The sequence below is a fragment of the Gadus macrocephalus genome, chromosome 16, assembly GCF_031168955.1.
Source record: "Gadus macrocephalus chromosome 16, ASM3116895v1".
NCBI classification, from domain to species: domain Eukaryota; kingdom Metazoa; phylum Chordata; class Actinopteri; order Gadiformes; family Gadidae; genus Gadus; species Gadus macrocephalus.
In genome coordinates this window covers 10,557,458-10,579,549 of record NC_082397.1, presented here as the reverse complement: position 1 = coordinate 10,579,549, position 22,092 = coordinate 10,557,458, and the positions used below count along the sequence as shown (strand labels likewise).

General features: G+C 48.2%; 1 protein-coding gene across 7 annotated transcripts in view; it reads right to left on the bottom strand.

The window, feature by feature from the left end:
* Positions 1-185: 185 nt before the first annotated feature.
* The window catches only part of igsf9ba (immunoglobulin superfamily, member 9Ba), a 61,180-nt gene continuing 39,273 nt past the window's right edge, over positions 186-22,092 (bottom strand). The window contains exons 10-22 of one of the 7 annotated variants that reach the window (XR_009529617.1): positions 21,682-21,801; positions 20,456-20,606; positions 17,672-17,795; positions 16,015-16,190; positions 14,435-14,661; positions 13,561-13,645; positions 13,083-13,259; positions 12,887-12,932; positions 11,640-11,726; positions 9,161-10,786; positions 8,283-8,328; positions 6,003-6,969; positions 5,476-5,494 (exon numbers count right to left, since the gene is read on the bottom strand). Coding sequence is in view for 6 of the 7 variants with exons in the window: in XM_060074738.1 (XP_059930721.1) it covers positions 5,283-5,494; positions 6,003-6,133; positions 9,161-10,786; positions 11,640-11,726; positions 12,887-12,932; positions 13,083-13,259; positions 13,561-13,645; positions 14,435-14,661; positions 16,015-16,190; positions 17,672-17,795; positions 20,456-20,606; positions 21,682-21,801 (3,162 nt within the window). In the remaining variant the exon portion in view is untranslated. Of the gene's footprint in view, positions 5,495-6,000; positions 6,970-8,282; positions 8,329-9,160; positions 10,787-11,639; positions 11,727-12,886; positions 12,933-13,082; positions 13,260-13,560; positions 13,646-14,434; positions 14,662-16,014; positions 16,191-17,671; positions 17,796-20,455; positions 20,607-21,681; positions 21,802-22,092 lie in introns of those variants that run through there. The other 6 variants (XM_060074744.1, XM_060074740.1, XM_060074738.1 and 3 more) reach the window with 6 other exon arrangements.

Below are 22,092 nucleotides of genomic sequence, written 5' to 3'. Positions count from 1 at the left end.
GTTCGTTCCTATTTCCTCGATCCAAAATCTTTGGTCTTATTTTTTTCTTTGACCTGATTATTAATGTCTTTCATCTCCTCGTCTCACATCGTGGCTCAACGCTTACATCTTGCGTCGGTCGGCTGAACTACATCCCCAACGATGGCAGTGAAAGGTGCTTTTATAAGACAATAACACAATTACAATCACTTTTCGTTTTTTTATTATATCAAAATACAAAAATTTGAGAGTAAAATTTTGTATGGGACTAAGCAAATGAAATGAAATGGTGATATGAATACAGCACTGCTTTTATATTCTCTCAGACATGCCATAGATAGATCATGGACCCTGTGCTAGGTCCATGTCTGTCGTGTTTTGCCATCATACATAAGCCTATGCATTTCTTTCAATGTATATTTATATATACGGCTATGACTGCGACCGGAACATGTCAAGTCACAGGTGGCAATAGCCTAAACTGCGTAATAGTTTGAATTGTATGTTTTCCGAAGAACAAAGTTTGATGGCAGTTGAACATGAAGAGTGGGTAACACAAGAACTTTGACAACAAAAAAAAACAATAAAAAATATCCCCTGGACAAAAAAACAACCTAATACAAGTATTTTACATAAGGCTTTGGTACAGCACCATACAGTATGAGTTAATTGCTCACGTAAAAGTTAAGTGACGCGAAATACCTGATGTAATGACATACACAATCTATAAAGTGAAACCAAACCAAAATAAAACGCACACACACACACACACACACACACACACACACACACACACACACACACACACACACACACACACACACACACACACACACACACACACACACACACACACACACACACACACACCAGGTTATCGTTCTAAAACTGACACATGTAAAAAGTATTATATGTTCTAGCTTTGAAATATTTACATATGAACAATGTCGAAACATATCGGAACCCAAATGATAAAATGTAACAATTGGTGCACGAAACGACATGGAATACATAATGTAAACATGGAATTTACAGCACAGAGTTCAATGGGTGGAAAATTACATGACGTGTAGTTAGTTTTCCTTCTTTTTATGCACTACTTGGTTTGCTTGGGTATAAGCATTAGTTAAAACAGTCAACAATGTAGTGCCTATTATAGCCTACAGTAATAATACATTCTAGTTTCCCAGTGCTGGTACACATGAAAAAACAGAGAATATAGAAAATACTAAATATTCTATTTCATGTCCAACAACAGCCCGTTTGGATGTCCATGAATGATTGCTAAATAGGTGTTTGTATTTTTCTCCACATGCAAGTTTAATACAATAAAATGAAATCGGCTCCAAGTATTATCCTAGCAGCACCTACCGGTGCACTAAAAAAGCTCTACGCGGAAAACAAAAACTGGATCCAACAGTTCCTCCCGAAAGCAGCCCTCGTGAACACTGCACACAACGTTTTTCGTCAAGTAAGCAAAAGAGCCTGCGGAAGACTACATACATTAATCAAAAAATGAAACCAAAATAACCTACATCGAGTTGGATGCATGAGTCGTAGCTTCCCCCCCACCCACACCTACTCTCCCTCCCCACCCACCGACTCCAAATATCTTCGCAAAATGAACCAGTTATGAAATACAAAGGGTGGTGCACTGGTAAGTACTCGTGGCTGCACTGGGTACAGTATGATCCTGACTGTAAAAGGTGGAGGAGATAGAGGGTGTGGTTGAGGTGATTCCCCTGCAGTGCTGTGCTTGAAAACAGTGCTGTCAACTGAACTTTGTGTAACTGTGTAGACCTGTATTTGATATATGTATCAAGAAGCTCTTCTTCACAAACAGACGAATGTGCACTCAGAGATTGCCACTAATGTGTCTCGTTAGATACGCTAATGCTAACATCCAAATCAAAGTTGTTGTTCTTTTTTTTAATGGTGACACTCCATATTGTTTTTCCCTCTCATGCTAAGGTTAATATTTTCAATATCAACACAGATTAAATCATCGATATATTCACTTTGGAGAGGGCTCCCTGGAAGCACAGACACACATCGCAAACACTATAGAAAGAAGTGTTGAGTTCACTGGAAAGTAGTAATCTTAAGTCTCCATTATTCAAGGTTATAGTTATATGTTCCGTGTTCGGAATAGTCTCTAATCACTCATCACAACATGTAACTGTCATGTTAAAAGTAAACCTAGTGTCTAAGAGTCTAAGGTTTTGTTAGATCGACACAGAGGGCTGGATCGTTCCTTGTGGACACAAATCAAAGAAAAAGAAAAGGTCTCCTCTAGACCTCTAGCCTACAGCACCACAAAGTTTAAACATAGCACCAAATTGTAATGTTCAAAGCAACTAGGCTCTCTAACACACTTTATTTATTTTCTTCATCCTCCCCGTGCTCATCACGCTAATGTAAACACAATCTGTTGCACAGTAGGTATTGTACATGACTATGACTATGTCTTGGGCTCCTCCTACACCCCTTCGTTTTGGGTTCGGTTCTGCCCGTGGTGGGGGGGTACGTCTGAAGGCAAGTGATTCTGGGATGGTTCTACACGTGTGCTCTTCACAGGGAGGGGGACAGGGGAGTTTGTGTCCATGTTTTTCTAGTACTTCTGCTTCTAAAGCGTTGAGGACTAGCCTACTGTACATCAGTGGATACTAAAATCTTTTTGTGCAGCCGGCGGGCTTGAGCGATAATACATTGTACTGGTACTGACATTTAGATGTAGCATCCATCTTCTGGGGTAAAACGATGACGTCTGCTAAAGTTAGACAAACGAGGCACCTCAAAATGTTTTAGAAACATTGTTCACTTAAAGCCGTACGGTAAGCAAATATTGGTTTTCTCTTCGATATAATCTAATTTCTTGCCTTCTCTCTTGGAAATACTGCGACTTTTTCTCGCACACACCCTCTTTTACATAAACCATCTTCCTGTAAAACATGGTTTGATTCATCTTTACAAATACAATACACACCATGTACAGTACATAACAAATATAGATATTTTTTTGTATCCCCGTATCTTACATGAAACCAATACCTAAAGTAGAATATGCTCTTTGAATCATAGATTTCTCGCCCGACTCTCTTTTGACCGACCTCCCCTGTCAAAAGAGTATGATATATCAATCAACGTAACCCATCGGTTTGATTTGTTCATGCGTATATTTGTTAGAAAACATCTGATTAGTTAGTATTGGATGCTTATCTATCTGATAGGTCTTCTAAAAGGTTGACCTAGGGTTTTTTGAGATCACTGTAAAGTATGTACTAAAAGCAAATAGTTACCGTAGCCATTAGGACGTAAAGGAACCAGATCAACGGACATAACGACTAATAACGATCCTGTTTTTAAGACGTGTTTCGAGGAAAATGGAGAGAGGGACGGGACATTTTTGGACTGCCTCATGTTAACTGTGCCAACTCATGAATTAGTTTTTCTTAACCGCCGCCTAAATGATGCGTTGTCAGGTCATTCAATGTACTGTGTCGTCTGGACATTCACTTCCTGTACATCAGAACATACATTCATTATCGGTTAGTGTTTGAAAAAAATCAACAAACATAGAGAAGTAGCTAGCAAGTAATATACAGTTGTTAAGGAGAGAAACAGTCAAAATGGCCGCCTTCTGAATGCTTCCCCTGTCACTTCCATGTACAGCTCTTTGCCCGTGCAACAGTTCCGTTTTTTTTTCCCCACTTCGTGAAGCAAGTAGCCAAGTCCAGTATTTTGTAAAGATTGCTTTGAATTATGAATTAACATCCTAAATGAATCGTTTCCTTCTGCGTGACAACATATGTACAGTGCTTCTGTACCATTCCGCTGTTTCCGGTACAATGGATTAGTTTACAGTTTCTGAGCTCAGGTGTATTTTGTAACCCCAGAACTTTTTTCAGTTATAGTTTTGTTTGTAGTATTAGAATATACACAGTCAAAGCAGGTATCCCATTAAAATAGAAAACTAAATCTAAAAAACAAACCGAGAATAGTGCATTTTCTGCAGCATCCTTTTTTTCTACTATGTCCTTGGCAGAGAAATAAACCATTACACAAATAATCGTGGAGCACCTCACTCCTAGAAGAGACGAATATGACAAAGGCAAAGGAAAAGGCAGTTGATTCTTATGTTAAAATAACAAAGAGAAAAAGGCAAAAAAAGGCACATAGAGCTATGTGCCACTTTCACAAATGAGTCCATATTAGTTTAACACATAGTACACATACAACACGATTCGTCACCCTGTTCTAACCCTAGAAGCCCATCCTCTTTTACGCGAGTCCCCAAGTTACTTAGACGAGATCAAAGACTAGGCGTCGTCCTGGTCGTGACAGCGTTGTCACGGTGACGAGCTCAAACACAACCCAACCATCAAGCACTTTGAGACAATGTCCTCTAATGGTTTAAAGATTATGAGTTTCCATGCTTGGCATTAGATAATTCATCAGCAAAAAAAAATAAAAAAAGTATATATATTTATATATATGCAAGTTAAAGTTCAGCAAAGCTTAAAAAATGCGTGTCTGGAGTGTGGAGTTTGAAGGAAAACCGTTTTGCACCGCTTGTTAAATGTGTAAAAAGGTCGGGTACGTACAGTATACCGCAAGAGTTATAGAAACGCTGTATCTTACTTTGAGGTATATTTTGTGGTAAGGACCCTGTGTTAGATGCTGACACTATTTGTATTGTAGGAAAGGTAAGACGGAAGCCCCCTTGAAGGAGAACGCACCAGGTTTTAACAGTTCGCTGCAAACACCTAAAGATATGGACCCCCCGTTGATGGCTAGTGAGTGGATTGTTTGTTTGTTGTTGTGACCTATTCAACCAACACGTAGTTTATTACTGTAAGAGGGGACTTGATCCCCCCCCAACCCCCACCCCTTGGCTTACTATTTTATGTACATTATATATTTCAGAGCATATTTTTATTCTCCAGGTGAAGCCCCCTCTTGTAGTCAGGGGGAAAACAAAGAAATGCAATCGTGTTTTTTTTGTTCGTTTTTTCCTTTTTTTGTCATGAACTACAAAAAATCCCAGTGACAGGTTTTTTAATCCTTGAGGATTCAGCTTGGTGTTGTCACTGCTGTACACGCTTTTTTTTTTTGTAGAAGAGTAGCTTGGGAAAGAGAGTGAGAGAGAGAGAGAACGAGAGAGAACAAGAGAGAAAGAGAACGAGAGAGAGAGAGAGAGGGAGAGAGAGGGAGAGAGGGAGAGAGAGGGAGAGAGAGGGAGAGAGAGAGAGAGCGAGATCCAATGGGTCAGGCCTTGTTTTATTATTTTTTTAACTGTAGGTTCAGGGTAGAGTTCCATAATTCTGACCCTCGCAGTCTGTGCTGGCCAAAATGCCCGTCTGGTCCTCGTCAGAGCGCCTGCCCCGCAGCAGGGAGGTCAGGTAGAGATAGGGGCTTCTCCTGTGATGCTTTTTTTCCTTTTTGTGGACAGGGGGATCGGTGTCGCCCTCTAGTGGCGTCTGAGAGTTCTGCAGGGTCTGAGAAGGGGACACACCTGCGAAACAACCACAGCGGTTATAAAGAGGCAAGACCCGAAAGACCCAAAGAGAGGCAAACATGTGGGACAGGGTCCTGCCTAGCAGCCTCACTCATTCGGGATGGACCAGGAGAGGCATAGGATCGTCTCTCAGACAGAGGAGTGGCTTGTAAGATGAAAAGATATCTGTTCTCGGGAGTCCAAACTTTAAGTAACCAGATCCCGAAATCCCGAACCGAATCCAAGGTTAGCTTTCACACTGTGAAGTGATTGGTGGATATAAGAAACTCGTCTATTTTTAGCGACTAGGTACAGACTCAAACAGGGGGGGGGCTACCAGAGCACACCCGTCAGCCTCTCTTCACAGCAGAGTAGAGCCCTTATACTTCAATATATATATTTATTTTCATTTACATGGCATGGCATAGCAGAGGCGGCACGGTAAACACATTGAGGGGGCCGTTGCCACCCAGGCCCCGCCCTTTGCCACGCCTCTGCTGCCCAGCTCTGATTGGACGCTGCTGACCTGTTCTCCTTCGAGAAGTGGTGTTGTTATTGTTGTTGGCCGCCTCTCCCTTGGCTTTAGTGATACACTGGTGCAGAAGCTCTTGTAAATTCTCAGACCCGGCAGAATCCCCAGACGCCCCTAGAGGTTCCCTAGGGAGAGGGAGAGACAGGGACACACCGACCGCGCACTGGTGTTAAAACCCAACGGCTAGGCTAACCGCTACCCTCTCCGACTGCCGGGACAGACGGACGCTGAGTGTATTCCAACATGGCCGACAAGGTGCGGCGGGTTAAGGCAGGATGTTGTTATGACTTGTAATAAGCGCCGTCACTACAGACGTTTATTCCATTTCTACCTGTATTAGTAGGCAATAGAACGTTTAGACAGAAAGAAAGAAGGCAGGGTGTAGAAATATAGACAGTCACTTTCTTGAAAAACGTATATAATTAAGTCCCAATCCAGAATTTTGATGAAATTGAGAATTGAGGAAGGGTTTCCTAAAAAGATAAAATATATTGGAATAAATATCATGATTTATTGTCTTTGCGATTGAAATTAAATGCTGTTGGATTTGATTTCTAACTTGATAATTTGTATAGCATGAGCATATTATAATATGCAGATTATCATCCAAATCAAATGCTAGATTGGGCCTTTAATTATGGGATGTCTCCATCTGTATAAAACCCATAGAATGAAAACAATCCGAGTCAATGAGACATTTACACACAGCTCCATGTTTAGCTCACCAGTCGCAGTAGCTGCACTCGTATTAAATGTGAAGTATGTTTTGTTACTATTTCCATTGTATGGGTGTTACATAATTTCCTTTACATTGATTAAAAGATGAGTAATGTTTAATCAGGAAAAAAAATTAGATCTAGATGAACTACATGACAGTTGCAACTTTGTCATCTTAATGGACGGTCGGTTTTAAGAAATACTTTTACCTCATACCGAATACTTGTGTTTTTGCCGTCCGTCTCTTAAAGAACATGTAATAAATCAAAAAAGTCAACATATTAAAGATTCAGGTCTTAGAAGCTCTAAGATCGACCAGTGTGCCTTTCAAACACACCGAGCAGGAGAGCCTCAAAACGTGACTTAACCTTTCCTTAAGTCAAGTTTCATCCTATTTCCTAGTGTGGGAAACATTTCAAAAGGCACAGAAAGCTTAAGAGACGCAGTCCGTTCTGTGTCACTGTGGAGAGAACCATATCACAACCATTAGCAGAGAGAGGGAGAGACGGGGAGAGAGAGAGTGGGGGAGAGAGAAAAGAGATACAAAATCTTAAGAATTTAGATAACAGTCCTAGCCAAAGGAGAGATGGGGGTCTCTGTCATCACAGACGACGCTGTGTGCAGTGGCCACGCGTTGTCCAAACACTACACGTTTTCTCTTGGTTTCTCAACAGACATGGACACTGTACAGCACACTTCCAAAGACATGAACACTGCGTACAGAGGCTTCACCATGCCGACGGGAAGAGATGGCACGAGGAGGGGTATGGCTGTTAGAGAACAGTCACATGACAGGAAGAAGGAAATGGCCTTTTTCAAAAAACAGTCACATGACAGAAAAAAAACAAAAAGCACTTGGAAGACGACAACATGTGACGGAGAATTAATTCTGAGGACTACTGTTATTTGGTTCTGGTTGTAGAGAGAAGAGATATATATATATATATAAATTTAAAGAACGCATGCATGGCATTTTGCACATGGAACACAACTTTAAAGGGGAACACTCCAGTCTATCGGTCGTCAACGGGTCCTCTATTGATTCAAGTTTGGGTTCATTTTTTCGTAATCAAGGGAAACAGGTGTGTTCCTCAGTAAAAAATAAAGTGAAATACTCCTCCTTAATCGACGAAACAATAACAAATCAAAATACTCCTCCTATGAATCGCAATATGCGAAAGATCCTTCAGAGAAATGCGCCCATCCCCTCCCCAAACACAGGGGGCGTGGTTTGGCCCTTTGGAAGGTAGGGGTGGGGGCGGGGGGGGGGGGGGGGGGGCAGCTTGTCTCATTACGATCTCATTACCGTTAAACACTAAAACACTAGGCACTTGAATCATCCGCCTACAGAGGCCTTCAGCCCAAAGTGGTTCCCCTTTAAAGGAGAGAGAGAGAGAGAAAGAGAGAGAGAGAAAGAGAGAGAGAGAAAGAGAGAGAGAGAGAGAGAGAGAGAGAGAGAGAGAGAGAGAGAGAGAGAGAGAGAGAGAGAGAGAGAGAGAGACTGGAGCCAGCCCCCTTCCGAGCCCTTTCCCTCTCAGACATGGGTCCAACCCTTACCTATTGCGGCGTAGAGGGCCTGGTCACAACAACGCTGCCCAGATAGCTGAGATCAATCAAAAACAAATGAGGTAAGTCCCTTACCCTGGATGAAGGAAGCAGCAGCACACCTTACAGGAGGTCAGGGGTCTAAGGCCTGGGGCGCTGGAGGAGGAGTCCTCCGCCCGGCCACGCCCTGTCCTTCCCTGACCCGCCCCAGCCCCGCCCAACCCCCCACCCAGGGCTTAGGCTGCTTCTTTCAAAGAAGGAATGGGGGGGATGGGGGTGTGGGTGGGGGTCGGGTGGATGTAAAAGGGGCAACAGAAGGATGCGTTGAAATAAAAGTATACAGTAGGCATTATGGGGTGCAAATTGTATATGCGCCTCAGGTAGAATTGAATGCAATCACAAGAATTGTGCGTAAAGCTTTGAGAGGGAGGAATTTTAATCCTGTAATGTGTTGTGACTAGTTCACTAAAATGTAGTAATGGCATCAGGGGAATTGTAGGGAAGGACAAACAGCCGAATATATACCTAATTTAGAAATTACGTTTGGAAGTTTATTGCTGAATTTCGACAAATTAATGAATAAAAAATTTAGAGCTTATATAATGTAATGTAGTAATTTGCTTATTGCCCATTAAAAAATCTACAGTTTACACTAGATTTCCAAAATGTGTGCGTAATGCAATTACATGCTTTCAGCATATTCATATCAAATATGCATCATCGTTTAGCGTTCCTTAGACTGCAAAGGAAAGAAAATATCACCCTATTTGAGTAGCTCTGTGTTAAAGCAAAAAGGGGGAGGGGGGGGAGAGACGTGGCGGCTGAACCGGGACGTCCTAGTGTGACGCGCCCTCGACGGGCCTCCTCTCTGGGGGGAGCGGATCACCTACCCTGAGGCGGATAACTGGAGCTGTGAGGGCTCGGAGGGCAGCATCTCCTCCTCCGACCTCCTCTGGGACGGCCTCTGCCCGAACACGTCCCTGCCCTCGGCAGGCGGGGAGGGGGACTGGGAGGGGTAGCTGGCGGCGGTGGAGGCGTACGACATGTGGGTGCCGCGGTAGCCCGTGCCGGGCGGACGTGCGCCCTGCGTGGGGGAGGTGGTGGGGGAGGACCTCCGGGAGAAGCTGACGGAGGCCGAGGGCCGCAGGGTGATCTCGGGCATCTCCAGCGAGCGCGAGGTGCGCAGGATGCTCGGCCGGGGCGGTGGCCGCACCAGGATGTCTGGGGAGCCCGGCTGGGTGCTCAGCGGGCTCTGGGACAGCGGCGAGAGGCGCGACGGCTGGAGCACCAGCGGTGGCAGGCTGGGGTCGGCCCGCCGCAAGGCCCTGGGGCTGAGCCACGACTGCGGGCTGCTGCTGGGAGCCGTGCTGGGGCTCCCAGCGCGCGCCACCGGGTCGGGGTAAGGCAACACTGGTACGCCCACACCGTGGGACGTGTGTCTGAGCTGGCCCAGACTCTGGGCCTGTTGCATAGCTAAGCGCCTCACCGGGGGCCCCGGGGGCCGGTCTCGGCCCTGGGGGGCCGAGGGCACCTCCAGCTGCAGGAGTCCGGGGCTGGAGGGGTCCGACATGGGCGGGAGGTGCAGGCGGCTGGGGGGCAGCGAGTGAGGCGGGTAAGGGGGCGGGTCTGGGAGGTCCTGGGGGTGATGCAGGGGATGGTGCGGCGGGTAGATGAAGCGAGGACCCTCTAGACCCAGGAAGGGGAACTCATGAGGCTGCCAGCTCTCGGGCGAGCGGGGCACGGGGCTGTGCGTGAGGGAGAGCGAGTGGCCGGAGGCGGTGTACTGATGGTGCTCCATGTCCCCGCTCTCCTCCGGGATGGAGGGGTAGCCGAACGGCCCCCCGTCGGCCGTGCCCGGGGGGGAGGACAGCGCCGAGCTGCGGGGGCTGATGTCGGGCATGTAGAACGGCGGCGGGATCCCTGATTCGCCGCGGCTGCCGAGGTACCCGTAGAACGGGCCCTGCGGGAAGCCCCGGTAGCGGGAGGCCGGCGCCTGCCCCGAAGCGTGCAGCGTGCCGCCCTCCGCGAAGCTCATACCTTCCATGGCGCGGTGCAGGCGGGGGCTGTAGTTGGGGGGCTGCGTGGACTCCAGGCTGGAGGAGGTGGGGGACAGCTGGGGCCGCAGCGTGGGCATGATGGGGGGCAGGGGCCCCGGGTCGAAGTCGTTCTCCTCGTCCGACTGCCGGAACTCGGGGTACATGTCGGACTCCTCGGCGAAGGGGAAGCCCTGGATGCGGCGCGCCGGCGGGCTGGCGTCCATGATGAAGCGGCCGTCGGGCCCGCGGCTGATGAGCTCGATGGGCGTGGTCACCTCCGCCTCGTGCTTGGACACGCTGTACTTCTTGCTGGCGATGGCGCGCTTGGTCTTCTTGTAGAAGGACAGCTCCTTGTCCTTCTCGCGCAGCGGGCTGGGCAGCTTGCGCACGTAGAGGCCCGGCCCGTGGGAGCTGTCCGAGGAGAGGGACCGCGGCCTGGACGGGGGGGAGCTCTCGGGACTGATCTTTCCTGAGGAGAGCCTGGAGAGAGGGGGGGGGGGGGGGGGGGGGGGGGGACGACACACGGGAAACACACGCCACCGCGGCGTTAACACGTCAAAGCGCCTAGCCACACGTCAACGTGGTCGAGTGAGACCGACACTACGGACGCCGGGCCGTAAAACGGCCGACACAAGCAAAGTAAAACAGTGCGGAGCGACGTTCCGGAAGCTGGACAGATGAGGCCAAACACCAAAGCCATGATGACAGCACACCCAGTCAGCCACGATGAACGGCACAATGAGGATGACTCGCGGCGCCATCAGCATCCAGCGCGAACACTGCAGCTAATGAGCCAAGCCGAAAAGGGGATGGGATGAGAGGGGGAGAACCGTCTATGCAACCATGACAACCGCCTCACAGATCTCCGATTCCCCATCACCACTTGCTTTTCTTTTTTTTTGTTTCACCAAGGCCTATTTGCATATGCTGCACAAAACGCTGATGTGAGCGAAGAGCCATGACAGGACCGCTAACCAGGCCTCTGTGCAATCATCACTCCCACAAACCAGGAGCAGCCAAATCTCCTTACTCATTATCTTAATCTGCCGCCGAATGGAATAAGAGAGCTCAGACATTTACACAGAGTGCCTTTACCCACTACTGTACATGCAGCTTAGCCGACGCCTATTCAAGCCATCGTACAGGGCATGCAAATAGGCCAGTGGTGCACTAAAGCAAACACTCATTGTTGCAACTCCATTGTTTTTCCTATGCGATGCGTAAACCATGCAGCCAATGCAGCCAGTGCAGTGCAGCACACGTTCTGGGTTTTATGGTGCGGGAGGGATGGGGAGTGGGGGGTAAGGGGGGGGGGGGGGGGGGGGGCACTCACAGGGGGCTGGCTGGTGGGGGCAAGTAACTGCTCCTGGCAGGCTCATCCCAGCAGGGTTCTACCCCTGGCAAGGGAGTGAGAGGAGGCCTGCGAGGGGACACAAACAACACGGCCCTGGTACGTAAGACTTCCCTTTTTTGGTTTTCTGTTTGTTTATCGGTACAAGTATGGGAATGCTTGACAAGACAGACTGAGCAAACAGTCTTTAGAATAACAATCCGGTCCAAAGAATGGCTGAAATCTATTATCTATGCAGCTTTTAAATGCAGTTTTTCTTATAAGCTAATCGAGAGTTAGTTAGAAGAAGCGACTAAATGGTTTGGTTTTTCGGAAATGGTGCTTTAACACGGAAACACGTAGGACACAGAGAAAGTTTTTTTTTTGGAAAAGGTTGACATTCGAATGCAGTCATACAGAGTACAGGATTGGTTTTGAACACAGACAGACACACGGACAGCGCTGGTATTGTACGGTCAATGTGCGACTTCAGTGCTAAATTAAAAATAGCCACTTTCAAACACTGCAAGAACCATGCAGAAGGCAGACAGCTTTAAAGGGTAAAGAATACAGATGAATCAAAGATCGATACGTGGACTGCAGCATTGGCACTCAGGATAATGTGGTTGAAATGCTGACTCGGCTCAGCCAGATTGTAACCCCTCTTGGGATCCACCAGAGGTCGCTATTGTACACATTCCTTTCATCCTTTTACCGATAACCTTTTAAGGTTTTATTTTCAATGTTTTCCTTAATCTAGTATCCAACTCCTTGAACTTGGTAGAAATGGTTCGCTTTATTTACAGACTTTACCCTCACAGCGATTTGTTGACGAGGGAGAAAAACTGTTGGTGAACTGAACTGCAAGTTGGGTCTTTGGTGGCTACACCGAAACCTGTTGCTTTTGTATCACTTTTTAGCTTTACTTTTCAGTTTTTTTGACGTTCAAAACGTCTCTCATGTGAAGCAAGGCGAGTCGCGTGCCTGAGAAATGTTACAACATTGAATTACAAAGCCCTCAAAGCTTGACTCGACTGGAACTGCCCAGATCTGTCACGTCAACTCTTCAAGTTCAGGTGTGAGTGCTAATAACCAATCAGGTGGTCCAGAATTAAAGAACCCCATTTCTCCTCCAATCGTCTTAATTTATCGTCATCTCCCCTTCATTCTCCACGGTGACACTGAACAAGCACAATGTGAGCTACCTCTAGTGGATGAGCTGTGCGCGGTGGCTGGCAGTCGCTACTTACGGTGACTCGATGCTTTTCCTGAAGTGTGTCACGGACAAAGGCGGGTCTACGGGGGGGAAAAAGACAGGAAACAGGAAACAAACAAACGAAGCACAACAACAAGAGATCAAACTCGGTATCTCGTCCACGGGGGGGGGAGGGGGGAGCTGGAGTGGTGTTAAAATGGCGGCGTGCGCGTAATACTCGGTGTATCTACCAGTGTGCATCCGACCTGGTTTACGCTTCAGCTTGCGGCGGTGCTGCTTGTTGACAAAGCACGCGGCTAGCGTGCTAAAGAGCACCGCCGCGGCCAGGAAGCAGATGGTGGCGACCACGCCAGCGACCACGGGCCGAGCCAGACCCTCGTCCACCGTCTCCGCGGGGGCGTACAGGTCTGGATGGGTGGGGGGGGGGTGGGAACGTTAGGAACCATGTGGTGTGTTTGAGGCGTTACAGTGTTCTAAGGGAATATACAGAATGTACCTTCATCGTAATTGATTATCATTGTCAAAGCATTAATACCGTAATATGTTTATATTACTGTTTAGTCATTTTAGCAGAGGCTAATACACTTTCATTGAACATTCAGGGGACAGAGATGTCGTGGCAGAGGACGTTAGATTTCTAACCCACAACCCTTCGTCTGGGAGGCCCACCCCCTAACCACAACGACATTGTGATAGGGCAATACTGACCGGTGCTGGACACGCCCACCACGTTGGAGCTCTCGCTGATGAGGTCATCCATGACCGCCATAACCCGAAACTCATACCAGGACTCCTGGACAGCAACACACACCAAACAAACAAACAAAAGACAGGCATTGGATGAAATAATGAGCGCAGTATGACCAAAACTCTGGGGTGTAGGCTCTTGTGATTCTCAGCGTTGTGTTTGTAACATGTTGAGAGTTTTGCCCGTACGTCAATTTAGGTCTACAATATTTGCAACATATTCTACGAACGTACTATAGATTTAGTGCTACGATCATATGGGAGCATACTATGGGCTTTCGTTATGCAATCATAATAAATCACGAAAAACGACGAGACAACCAAACCGGTTTACTTGTTTTGCATATTAGCCTCTATCTGTACACGTTTTATTGTGCATATGTTATTGCGCTTGCACATCAATCTCACAAACATAAACATGTGGTTGGCTGTGGAAGGCAGAGGTTTCTAATTGGACCACTTAAGTAAACGTTTTATCATTGGTTGTTGGTTGTGGCGGCACCTTAAAGGTCCCATGTCATGCCACCAGGTGTGAGTGTGATTAGCCTTACAAGCCGTTTTGAAAATATGCCCCTTATGACATCACAAGTGGGCGTGTCCATCTAGATGCATGACGGATAGATGACCAACGTTTGCTACAGTCCACTGGGTAGGCTGGTGGACTGATCAATCCAGCACACATCTAGGTGGACACGCCAAGGGGCAGATTTTCAAAACGGCTTGTGAGGCTTAATCCCACCCACACCTGGGGATGTAATATGTCCCCTTTAAGATGTTTACAGTGACGCCCGGTGAGTGCATACACACAAAGCTCCCTGTTCGGGCCCCCGCCCACCTGAATGAGGTCGCGGGCGATGAGCTCGGTCTCGGTGGCGGGGATCAGGTCCTCCAGCACCTCCCAGCGCTCGCCCAGCCGGAACTCCACGATGTAGCGGTCCACAGGGGACGAGTGGTTGGCGGGCGGCAGCCAGGTGAGCAGCACCCCGTGCTGGGTACGGTTGGCGGTGAGGCACCGTGGTGGCGTGAGGAGAACCAGGGGCTCCGGGGTGCTCAGTGGGGAGCCTGCGATGGGACGGGGGGGACAGGAGGGTAAAGAGATGATTAGGGTCCCACCGTTCCCGCAACGCAGTGACCACTTAGACGCCTCGACGCAGTCTTGAACCTTGATGGTTCTGCGTCAGGTTTTAGTAGGCGGACCAATCACAGCCCTTGCTGCTGCGTCGCCTCGACGGAAGGTTTTGGGAGGCGCACATCAGGCCCTTGCGGTGGACGCAAGGAGGGTCCGCGAGGACGTTAGGGGTCCGTAACCCCCTTGCGTTGCGTGAACGTGGGCCTCATAATCAGCCCTTTAGGAACACACACTGAACAAGGGGGGGTTTGGTTCAGTGCGTTTGAGCTTTAATGCCGCTTGTGGGAATGCACAGCTCCAGGAGAAAGAGGGATGGTGCCGTTTAGAAGACGCATATTAGGAAATACGATGGACGACGATTCCCGATTTCTGATTTCGAATCTCAGGAATATACGATTTCTGAAATCCCATAGCCTCGATTTGGAGATCAGAAATCGGGAATAGTCTTCCATCTTATTTCCTAATATGCGATTTCTGATCTAGAATCCCGATCAGAATAGCGCTCTGGTAACACGTTTCATGATGGAGGAAGAGCAGAAGAAGAAGGATCCTCTTCTGCCTCTTACTCAAAACATCAACAATGGTAACATATGCTCTGTCAATCACAGTTAGAGATCCAACATGAGGAGAGAAGCATCACGAGCCACCGTCCCCATCGAAGAAGGAAACACATCAGCTGACGACGTCATATAGTCTTATGATTCTTTCCTAACACGATTTCTGGAACGGAAAGTACTTTTTCTGTTATGTAACTTATTTACCATAATGACACGGTTACGCAATGTATTCGTGATGAACAAATGTATCTTAAAAAATGACATGTGGATAAAATATCATGTTTATGGTCAAAATATTATCATCATAATCATCTCCATTATCCAGACTACCATTATCTTTACTAGTAGTACCAGTAGGGGTATTATTAGTAGTTGCAGCAGTGATAGCACTAGCATTAGTAAGACTCGTAGTTGTTGCAGTAGTGTGTCCATCATTTGATAAGAACACACGTAGTAGCCAATTACCTTCCCTTTATTATGTATTTGATGAGCATCGCCTTTATTTCTGAAGCAGCAACATGGAATAAATCTTTCTACGTGTTTATCAGCTGCACTGAATCACTAGAGGGCGCTATAGCCCACAGTCCAACCATCTGGTGATCGTCCAAATCCCAGGAGTCGTTAAAACCGGAAACTCATTAAAAACTAAAGCGCCATAAACCCTGGCTAGAGACCGGCGGCTGCTGACCCCGCGGTGACCCTGAGGTCACGACCCCGGCTGGAACCCACCTGCGGTGTTGACTGTCACCACCTCGCTGAAGGGCCCGGTGCCCAGCTTGTTCTGGGCCAACACGCTGAACTGGTACTCAGTCCTGGTCTCCAGCCCCGTCACCACCAGCCAGGTCCCGGAGCCCGACACCGGCATGGAGTGCCAGTCGTGGGGCCCGAAGTCGATCCTCTTGGACCTGCGGAGCCAGGAGCAGAGACAGAGGGGAGAGAGGTCAGCCAATACTGCTGGAGCCGTCCATCTCACTGTCCATCTAGATGTGACAAACCAGCTATCCATCCATCTAGACTGGACAAACTAGCTATTCATCCATCTAGACTAGTCAAACTAGCTATCCATCAATCTAGACACATTAAACTAGCTATCCAACCATCTAGACTAGACAAACTAACTATCCATCTATCTAGACGAGTCAAACTAGCTATCCATCCATCTAGACTAGTCAAACTAGCTATCCATCCATCTAGACTATACACATTAGCTATCCATCCATCTAGACTAGTCAAACTAGCTATCCATTCATCTAGACTAGTCAAACATTATATATGCATGTATCCACCATCCATCTATCTATCCAATCATCTAGACTAGTCAAACATAAGTTTATATATTTATGTATCCATCATCCATTTGTCCATGCTGACTCATCAAAGAAAGATAACTTACATGTCTGTCTGTCTGTCTGTCTGTCTGTCTGTCTGTCTGTCTGTCTGTCTGTCTGCCTGCCTGCCTGCCTGCCTGCCTGCCTGCCTGCCTGCCTGCCTGTCTGTCTGTCTGTCTGTCTGTCTGTCTGTCTGTCTGCCTGTCTGTCTGTCTATCTGTCTATCTGCCTGCCTACATAACTTTATATATAAATCGATCTAGCTATAGTTCTAGAAGAGAATGTGAGATGGTTTACAGTCTGCTGTGGCCTGTGAGTATAATGAATAATAAGCCAATCACAACCAGAAGAGACAAAGGGTTCCAGTTGTTATAAAACAGTATGTACCACACGTAGCAGGCGGCACTGGAGCACAGAGCAGCTCCCCTGCTCTCCACTGCAGTGAGATAGTATCTGTTCTCCCTGCTCGCCGTAAAATGTGTTCTGGCAGGTAATGATCACAGTTAACTGGGTAATTAGATAGCACTGATCAACACATTCATAACCGCAGACCCCTGGCGCCGCGCAGCTCGGCTTAGAGTTCGCTCGTTTCTGCTGAGAACGCAATCATCTCTGCCCCAGAGTGTCAAGAGTAACTCTCACACATCTCTTTATAAACACTAACTTCACCGGACTCGGGGTGGCTCTCCCTCCTCACGGTGGGGGTGCTCGAAGCGCCTGGTGCTTCATCGTGTTTCCCCCGGCGTGAAATACACCCCAGCTAACCGAATAAACGCAAATATTCACGTTAATATTTTTACGACTGTGTCACTGCACCCCTTCCCCCTCGTCCCGAACTACACCAAGCTGGAGTCCAAGGAGAACGTCCTGCTCTGGGACGTTACTCACACTGGGCCGTAGCACGCGGAGAACGTTGGGGGGGGGGGGGGGATCGAGAGGTGCTCACACTTGACCATACCACAGGGAGAACGTCCCACTCAGCGGGGGGAACCAGCTACGCACACTGGACCGTACAACACAGAGAACGTCTTTGGGGGGGGGGGGAACTAGCTACTCACACTGGGCCGTACCACACGGAGAACGTCTGCTCGAAGCCCCCGTCGTAGCCGGGCTCCCAGGACACGTTGGCGGAGGTGATGGATGGCAGGACGTGGATGTTGCCCGGAGCGTGGGGGCTGGTGCCTGGGGGGGGGGAAACAAACATCAGGAGGAACACTTCTGGTCCCCGTGTCTTGGTGCGGTGCATCACCTTGTCATGTGTCTCTACTCCCTACACTCTAACCCTTCATTCACACTACATGCGTCCGTCGACGAATCTCATAGACTTTGCATGGGGCGCTCTCGAAATGCATTGTGGGTCTGTCCGTTCTGTCGCCTCAGTTAAATCCGTCAAAAAGTTGAGAAATGTTCAACTTTTCAGGCAGCGACGGATCCGTCGGCCAATAAGATTGCGGTTATGCAAATACACTCCTTGCGACTACTGGATCCATTTTGCAATAACAAGCAGGAAGAAGCAGGAAAAATCTGTGTAATATTTTTTTAAAGAAATGTGGAATCGATAGGATGTTTTTTAGACACCTGATCTTTTGTGTTTATATCCACACATCGGCTTTGTTAGCGGGAAGCGATTTGATTGGCCGCAGTCAGCATTTACAAAGACTAGTCCCCAATACGTCAGACACGCCCTCGGTCATCCGTCGACGGACGCATGCAATGTGAATGTAAGGTAAGCCCTGTGTGTTAACATTTGATGCTTGAGGAGAGACTAATACTGATTGTTATGATTAAAGGGGAGGGATAGTCTACTTGTTATGGGGGGTTAGGTGGGGGGATTTGTCTAGGAGCCAAAAGGTACTGGGTTTGATCCCGGGAGTCCACATCCCCGTACCTGGGGGATTCTTTAGCAGGTTGCCATTACAACCCCCCCCCCCCCCCACCCTTTCCCTTAATGAAACTGATCTGTATTTATGGTCACAAGTCGCTTTGGATAAACAACTTAATGGTAACAGTAAGTTATTAATAATGGATAGACGCGCAAAAACAAAGTATTTCCGGTAAATTACAGAAAAGTGTTTCGCCTTTAGTCGACAAATTAGCGTGCATCAAACCAAACCATCCCTTGAAAAAAGACTTCAGACGATGCAGGCCTCAAAATAAACCCCGCGTTTTCAACCTCAAGATCAAGTCCATAAAGGTGAGTCAGAGGAACAAGCGGCCATTACGACCGGCGTTCCAGATCTGCTGACTCATCCCGGTGTGTGTGTGATTAACGCCGGAGCGCCGCTCCGCTCCGCCGGCCAACCAGACAAGGTCAAGGACAGCAGCATCGCCGCGGTGGGGCCCGCCCTGGCCCCGCCCTGGCCCCGCCCGCGCTCCTGTCTGCCCCGGCACAGCTGCGCCGGTGTGACCCGCAGCCAGCCCCTCCACCTCCCTCCTTAAGGTGGAGAGGTGGAGGAGTGGAGGAGCCCGAGCCGCCGTGTGCCTGGAGGAACCACAGCTGCTGGTTGCAGTGCCGCCACCCAACTGACACTTAGGAACCCGGCAACGGTTGCCGGGGGGAGGAGGAGGGTGGTTGCCAGGGGGGGGGGGGGTCAGGAACAGCTGGGGTGTGAAGACCCCCTCCCCCCCGTGTGTCTTGAGCTCCGTGGCACGGTTTGCCCCCTCACCTGCTCCCGCTGTCCAGGGATTATAATCAAGGCTACACCAGGCGCCATTTTGACTCCTTGTTTCCCATGTATGTACATTAGCTACTTTGGTTTAAGATGAGGTTTAATGTAAGCAGCTAAACCACGTCTTATTCCTGTCTGTGCTTTCCTATCGCCAATAAAGACTTCCGATGTACTCGTTTGCGAGCTAGAAGCAAACAGAGCATCATAAAAATGACCCTAAAAAAGACCCTCTTGAAAAGTGTATCAGAAAAAATAGTTTTGAAGTCCAGCAATCTCACTGATTCCAGAGGATGTGTGTGTGGAGTGGTCGGAACACACCCTCCGCTTTCACGCTCAAATCCCCTGGGTTAAGATGTGCTGAGTGGCTTCATACGCAGAGGAAGTGCGATCATGTTTAACACTGAGGGAACGACACCCCTGCTTTACCGTTGGAAGTGCAGCCATAAAGGACAACACAGTCAGGCTCTCACCCCGGTCTTATCTATCACATATTGGGAAAACCATAAATATCAAAGCCAAGCAGCAAAACTAAGATACCTTGGTTTGAGCTTTGTTTTGTCTAAATCAAGCAGCAGCTCTAGCAGGGGACCTCAGACTTCCCTTTCCCGGGCCACATTGACCAGCTCTGACGGGAGGATTCCGAGGCCTTCCTAGGCCAGTGTTGAGATATAATCTCTCCACTTTGTCCTGGTTCTTCCCCGAAGTCACCTCCCCACTGGACCTGCTTTGAACACCCAGGGAGGCACCAAGTGGGCATCTTTGCCAGAGGCCCGAGCCGACTCCTATTCTACAAACCTGAGCTCCTCTTCCCTCTAGGGGTGGCGTATAACATAGTGCCGTGCCATCATTTTTCGGACTGGGATCTGGGCAGGGCTATGGATGTAATGACCAGTGATCGACCGATATATCGGCCAACATTTTATGTATATTTTTTCCCCGCAAGACAGTTCAATGAATGTTCCTTTAGTAAATATTGAGACTTGTAACATTTGTTATCATCATTGTGTCATTTTTCATGATGGGGGGAGGGTGGGGGATATCGGCTCAAATATCGGCTCAAGAAAATCGGCATCGGCGTATCGGTCATCGCCTATGGCTGATGAAAAGAAATCGGCATCGGCATTGGCCCTAAAAAAATGACCTCAGGTGAGACGGGATTGGCCGTTTCCCTACCGATGACTAGCAGTCGCGTGCTGGCAGTGATGCTGGTGACCACGTTGGTGGCCACGCACTCCCACTCGCCGTGGTCCTCCTTGCTGAGGGACAGGAACTGCAGGCTTCCACTTGGCAGGACGTTGTGCTTACTCTTACTGGGCTTCCCCACCTGCCAGGGAAACGGGTACCAGAGAAATCAGTCGGCTTAGAAACGTTTGAGAGCGATTTGTTTGGATTATGTTCAATTGCGATGGTAGTAATCTGATGATTGTAATGACGGAATTGTCATATTATGGTCATGGTAATTTGGCAAACGTAATATTATGGTAATCGTAACATTGCGCTTGAAATATTTCAGTCATGCACACAAAATTCTTTGTCATCGTAACATTGCTATCATAATACTTTGGTCATCGTAACATTGCGATAATCATACTTTGTTCATCTTAACATTGCGATCATAATATTTTGGATATCGTAACTTTGCGATCACTGGCATCACGATATGGCTTTCCCACCTGTTTTCTCTGGTGTTGGAGCATGTGTTAAATAAAAATCAAGTGATCAAATCTTCCTGTTTTGACGACCTCTACTTACCAAAATCATCCTATTCATTTTGATAATGCCGTCAATGATTCATATATATAACAGTTACAGGGAACACCTTGGTATGGATAGTGGGGCAGGAGGGGTTAATGTTTCAGAGAGTGAATGTACCAGAGGGTGAATGTACCATGAGAGGGTGAATGTACCATGAAACAGATGGTGACTGTACCAGGTACCAGAGGTTGAATGTCCCAGAGGGTGATTGTCCCAGAGGGTGATGTACCATAAGAGGGTGAATGTACCAGGAACCAGAGGGTGACTGTACCAGGTACCAGAGGGTGACTGCACCATGGACCAGAGGGTGACTGTACCAGGTACCAGAGGGTGACTGTACCAGGGACCAGAGGGTGACTGTACCAGGTACCAGAGGGTGACTGTATCAGGTACCAGAGGGTGGCTCTACCAGGTACCAGAGGGTGAATGTCCCAGAGGGTGACTGTACCAGGTACCAGAGGGTGACTGTACCAGGGACCAGAGGGTGACTGTACCAGGGACCAGAGGGTGAATGTCCTAGAGGGTGACTGTACCAGGTACCAAAGGTTGACTGTACCAGGTACCAGAGGGTGACTGTACCAGGTACCAGAGGGTGACTGGTCCAGGTACCAGAGGGTGACTGGTCCATGAGATGGTGAGTGTACCTTTCTCCAGGTGATGGTTGGGATCTCAGGGTCTCCAGAAGCAGCACAGGGGATCACCAGCTCTCGCCCCGCCTCCTGGCGGTACTCCCCCCCTGGCCTCACATTAAAGTAAGGCGGATCCTGCAACACACACGCACACATACACACACACACACACACACACACACACACACCACGCGCACACACATACATGCACGCCCACAAAAGCGCAAGGAAAGCACATACAAACAGACCCACAATGGCAAACGCACACACACACACACACACACACACAGAAACAAGTGTATGTGTGGCATACACACACAAACAAAAGCGCACACAGACAAGCACACACACACAAACAAGCAAAAAAACGCACGCACAAACACACACACACTATTACATGTTTGTAATGGCTCACATCTCAGTTGT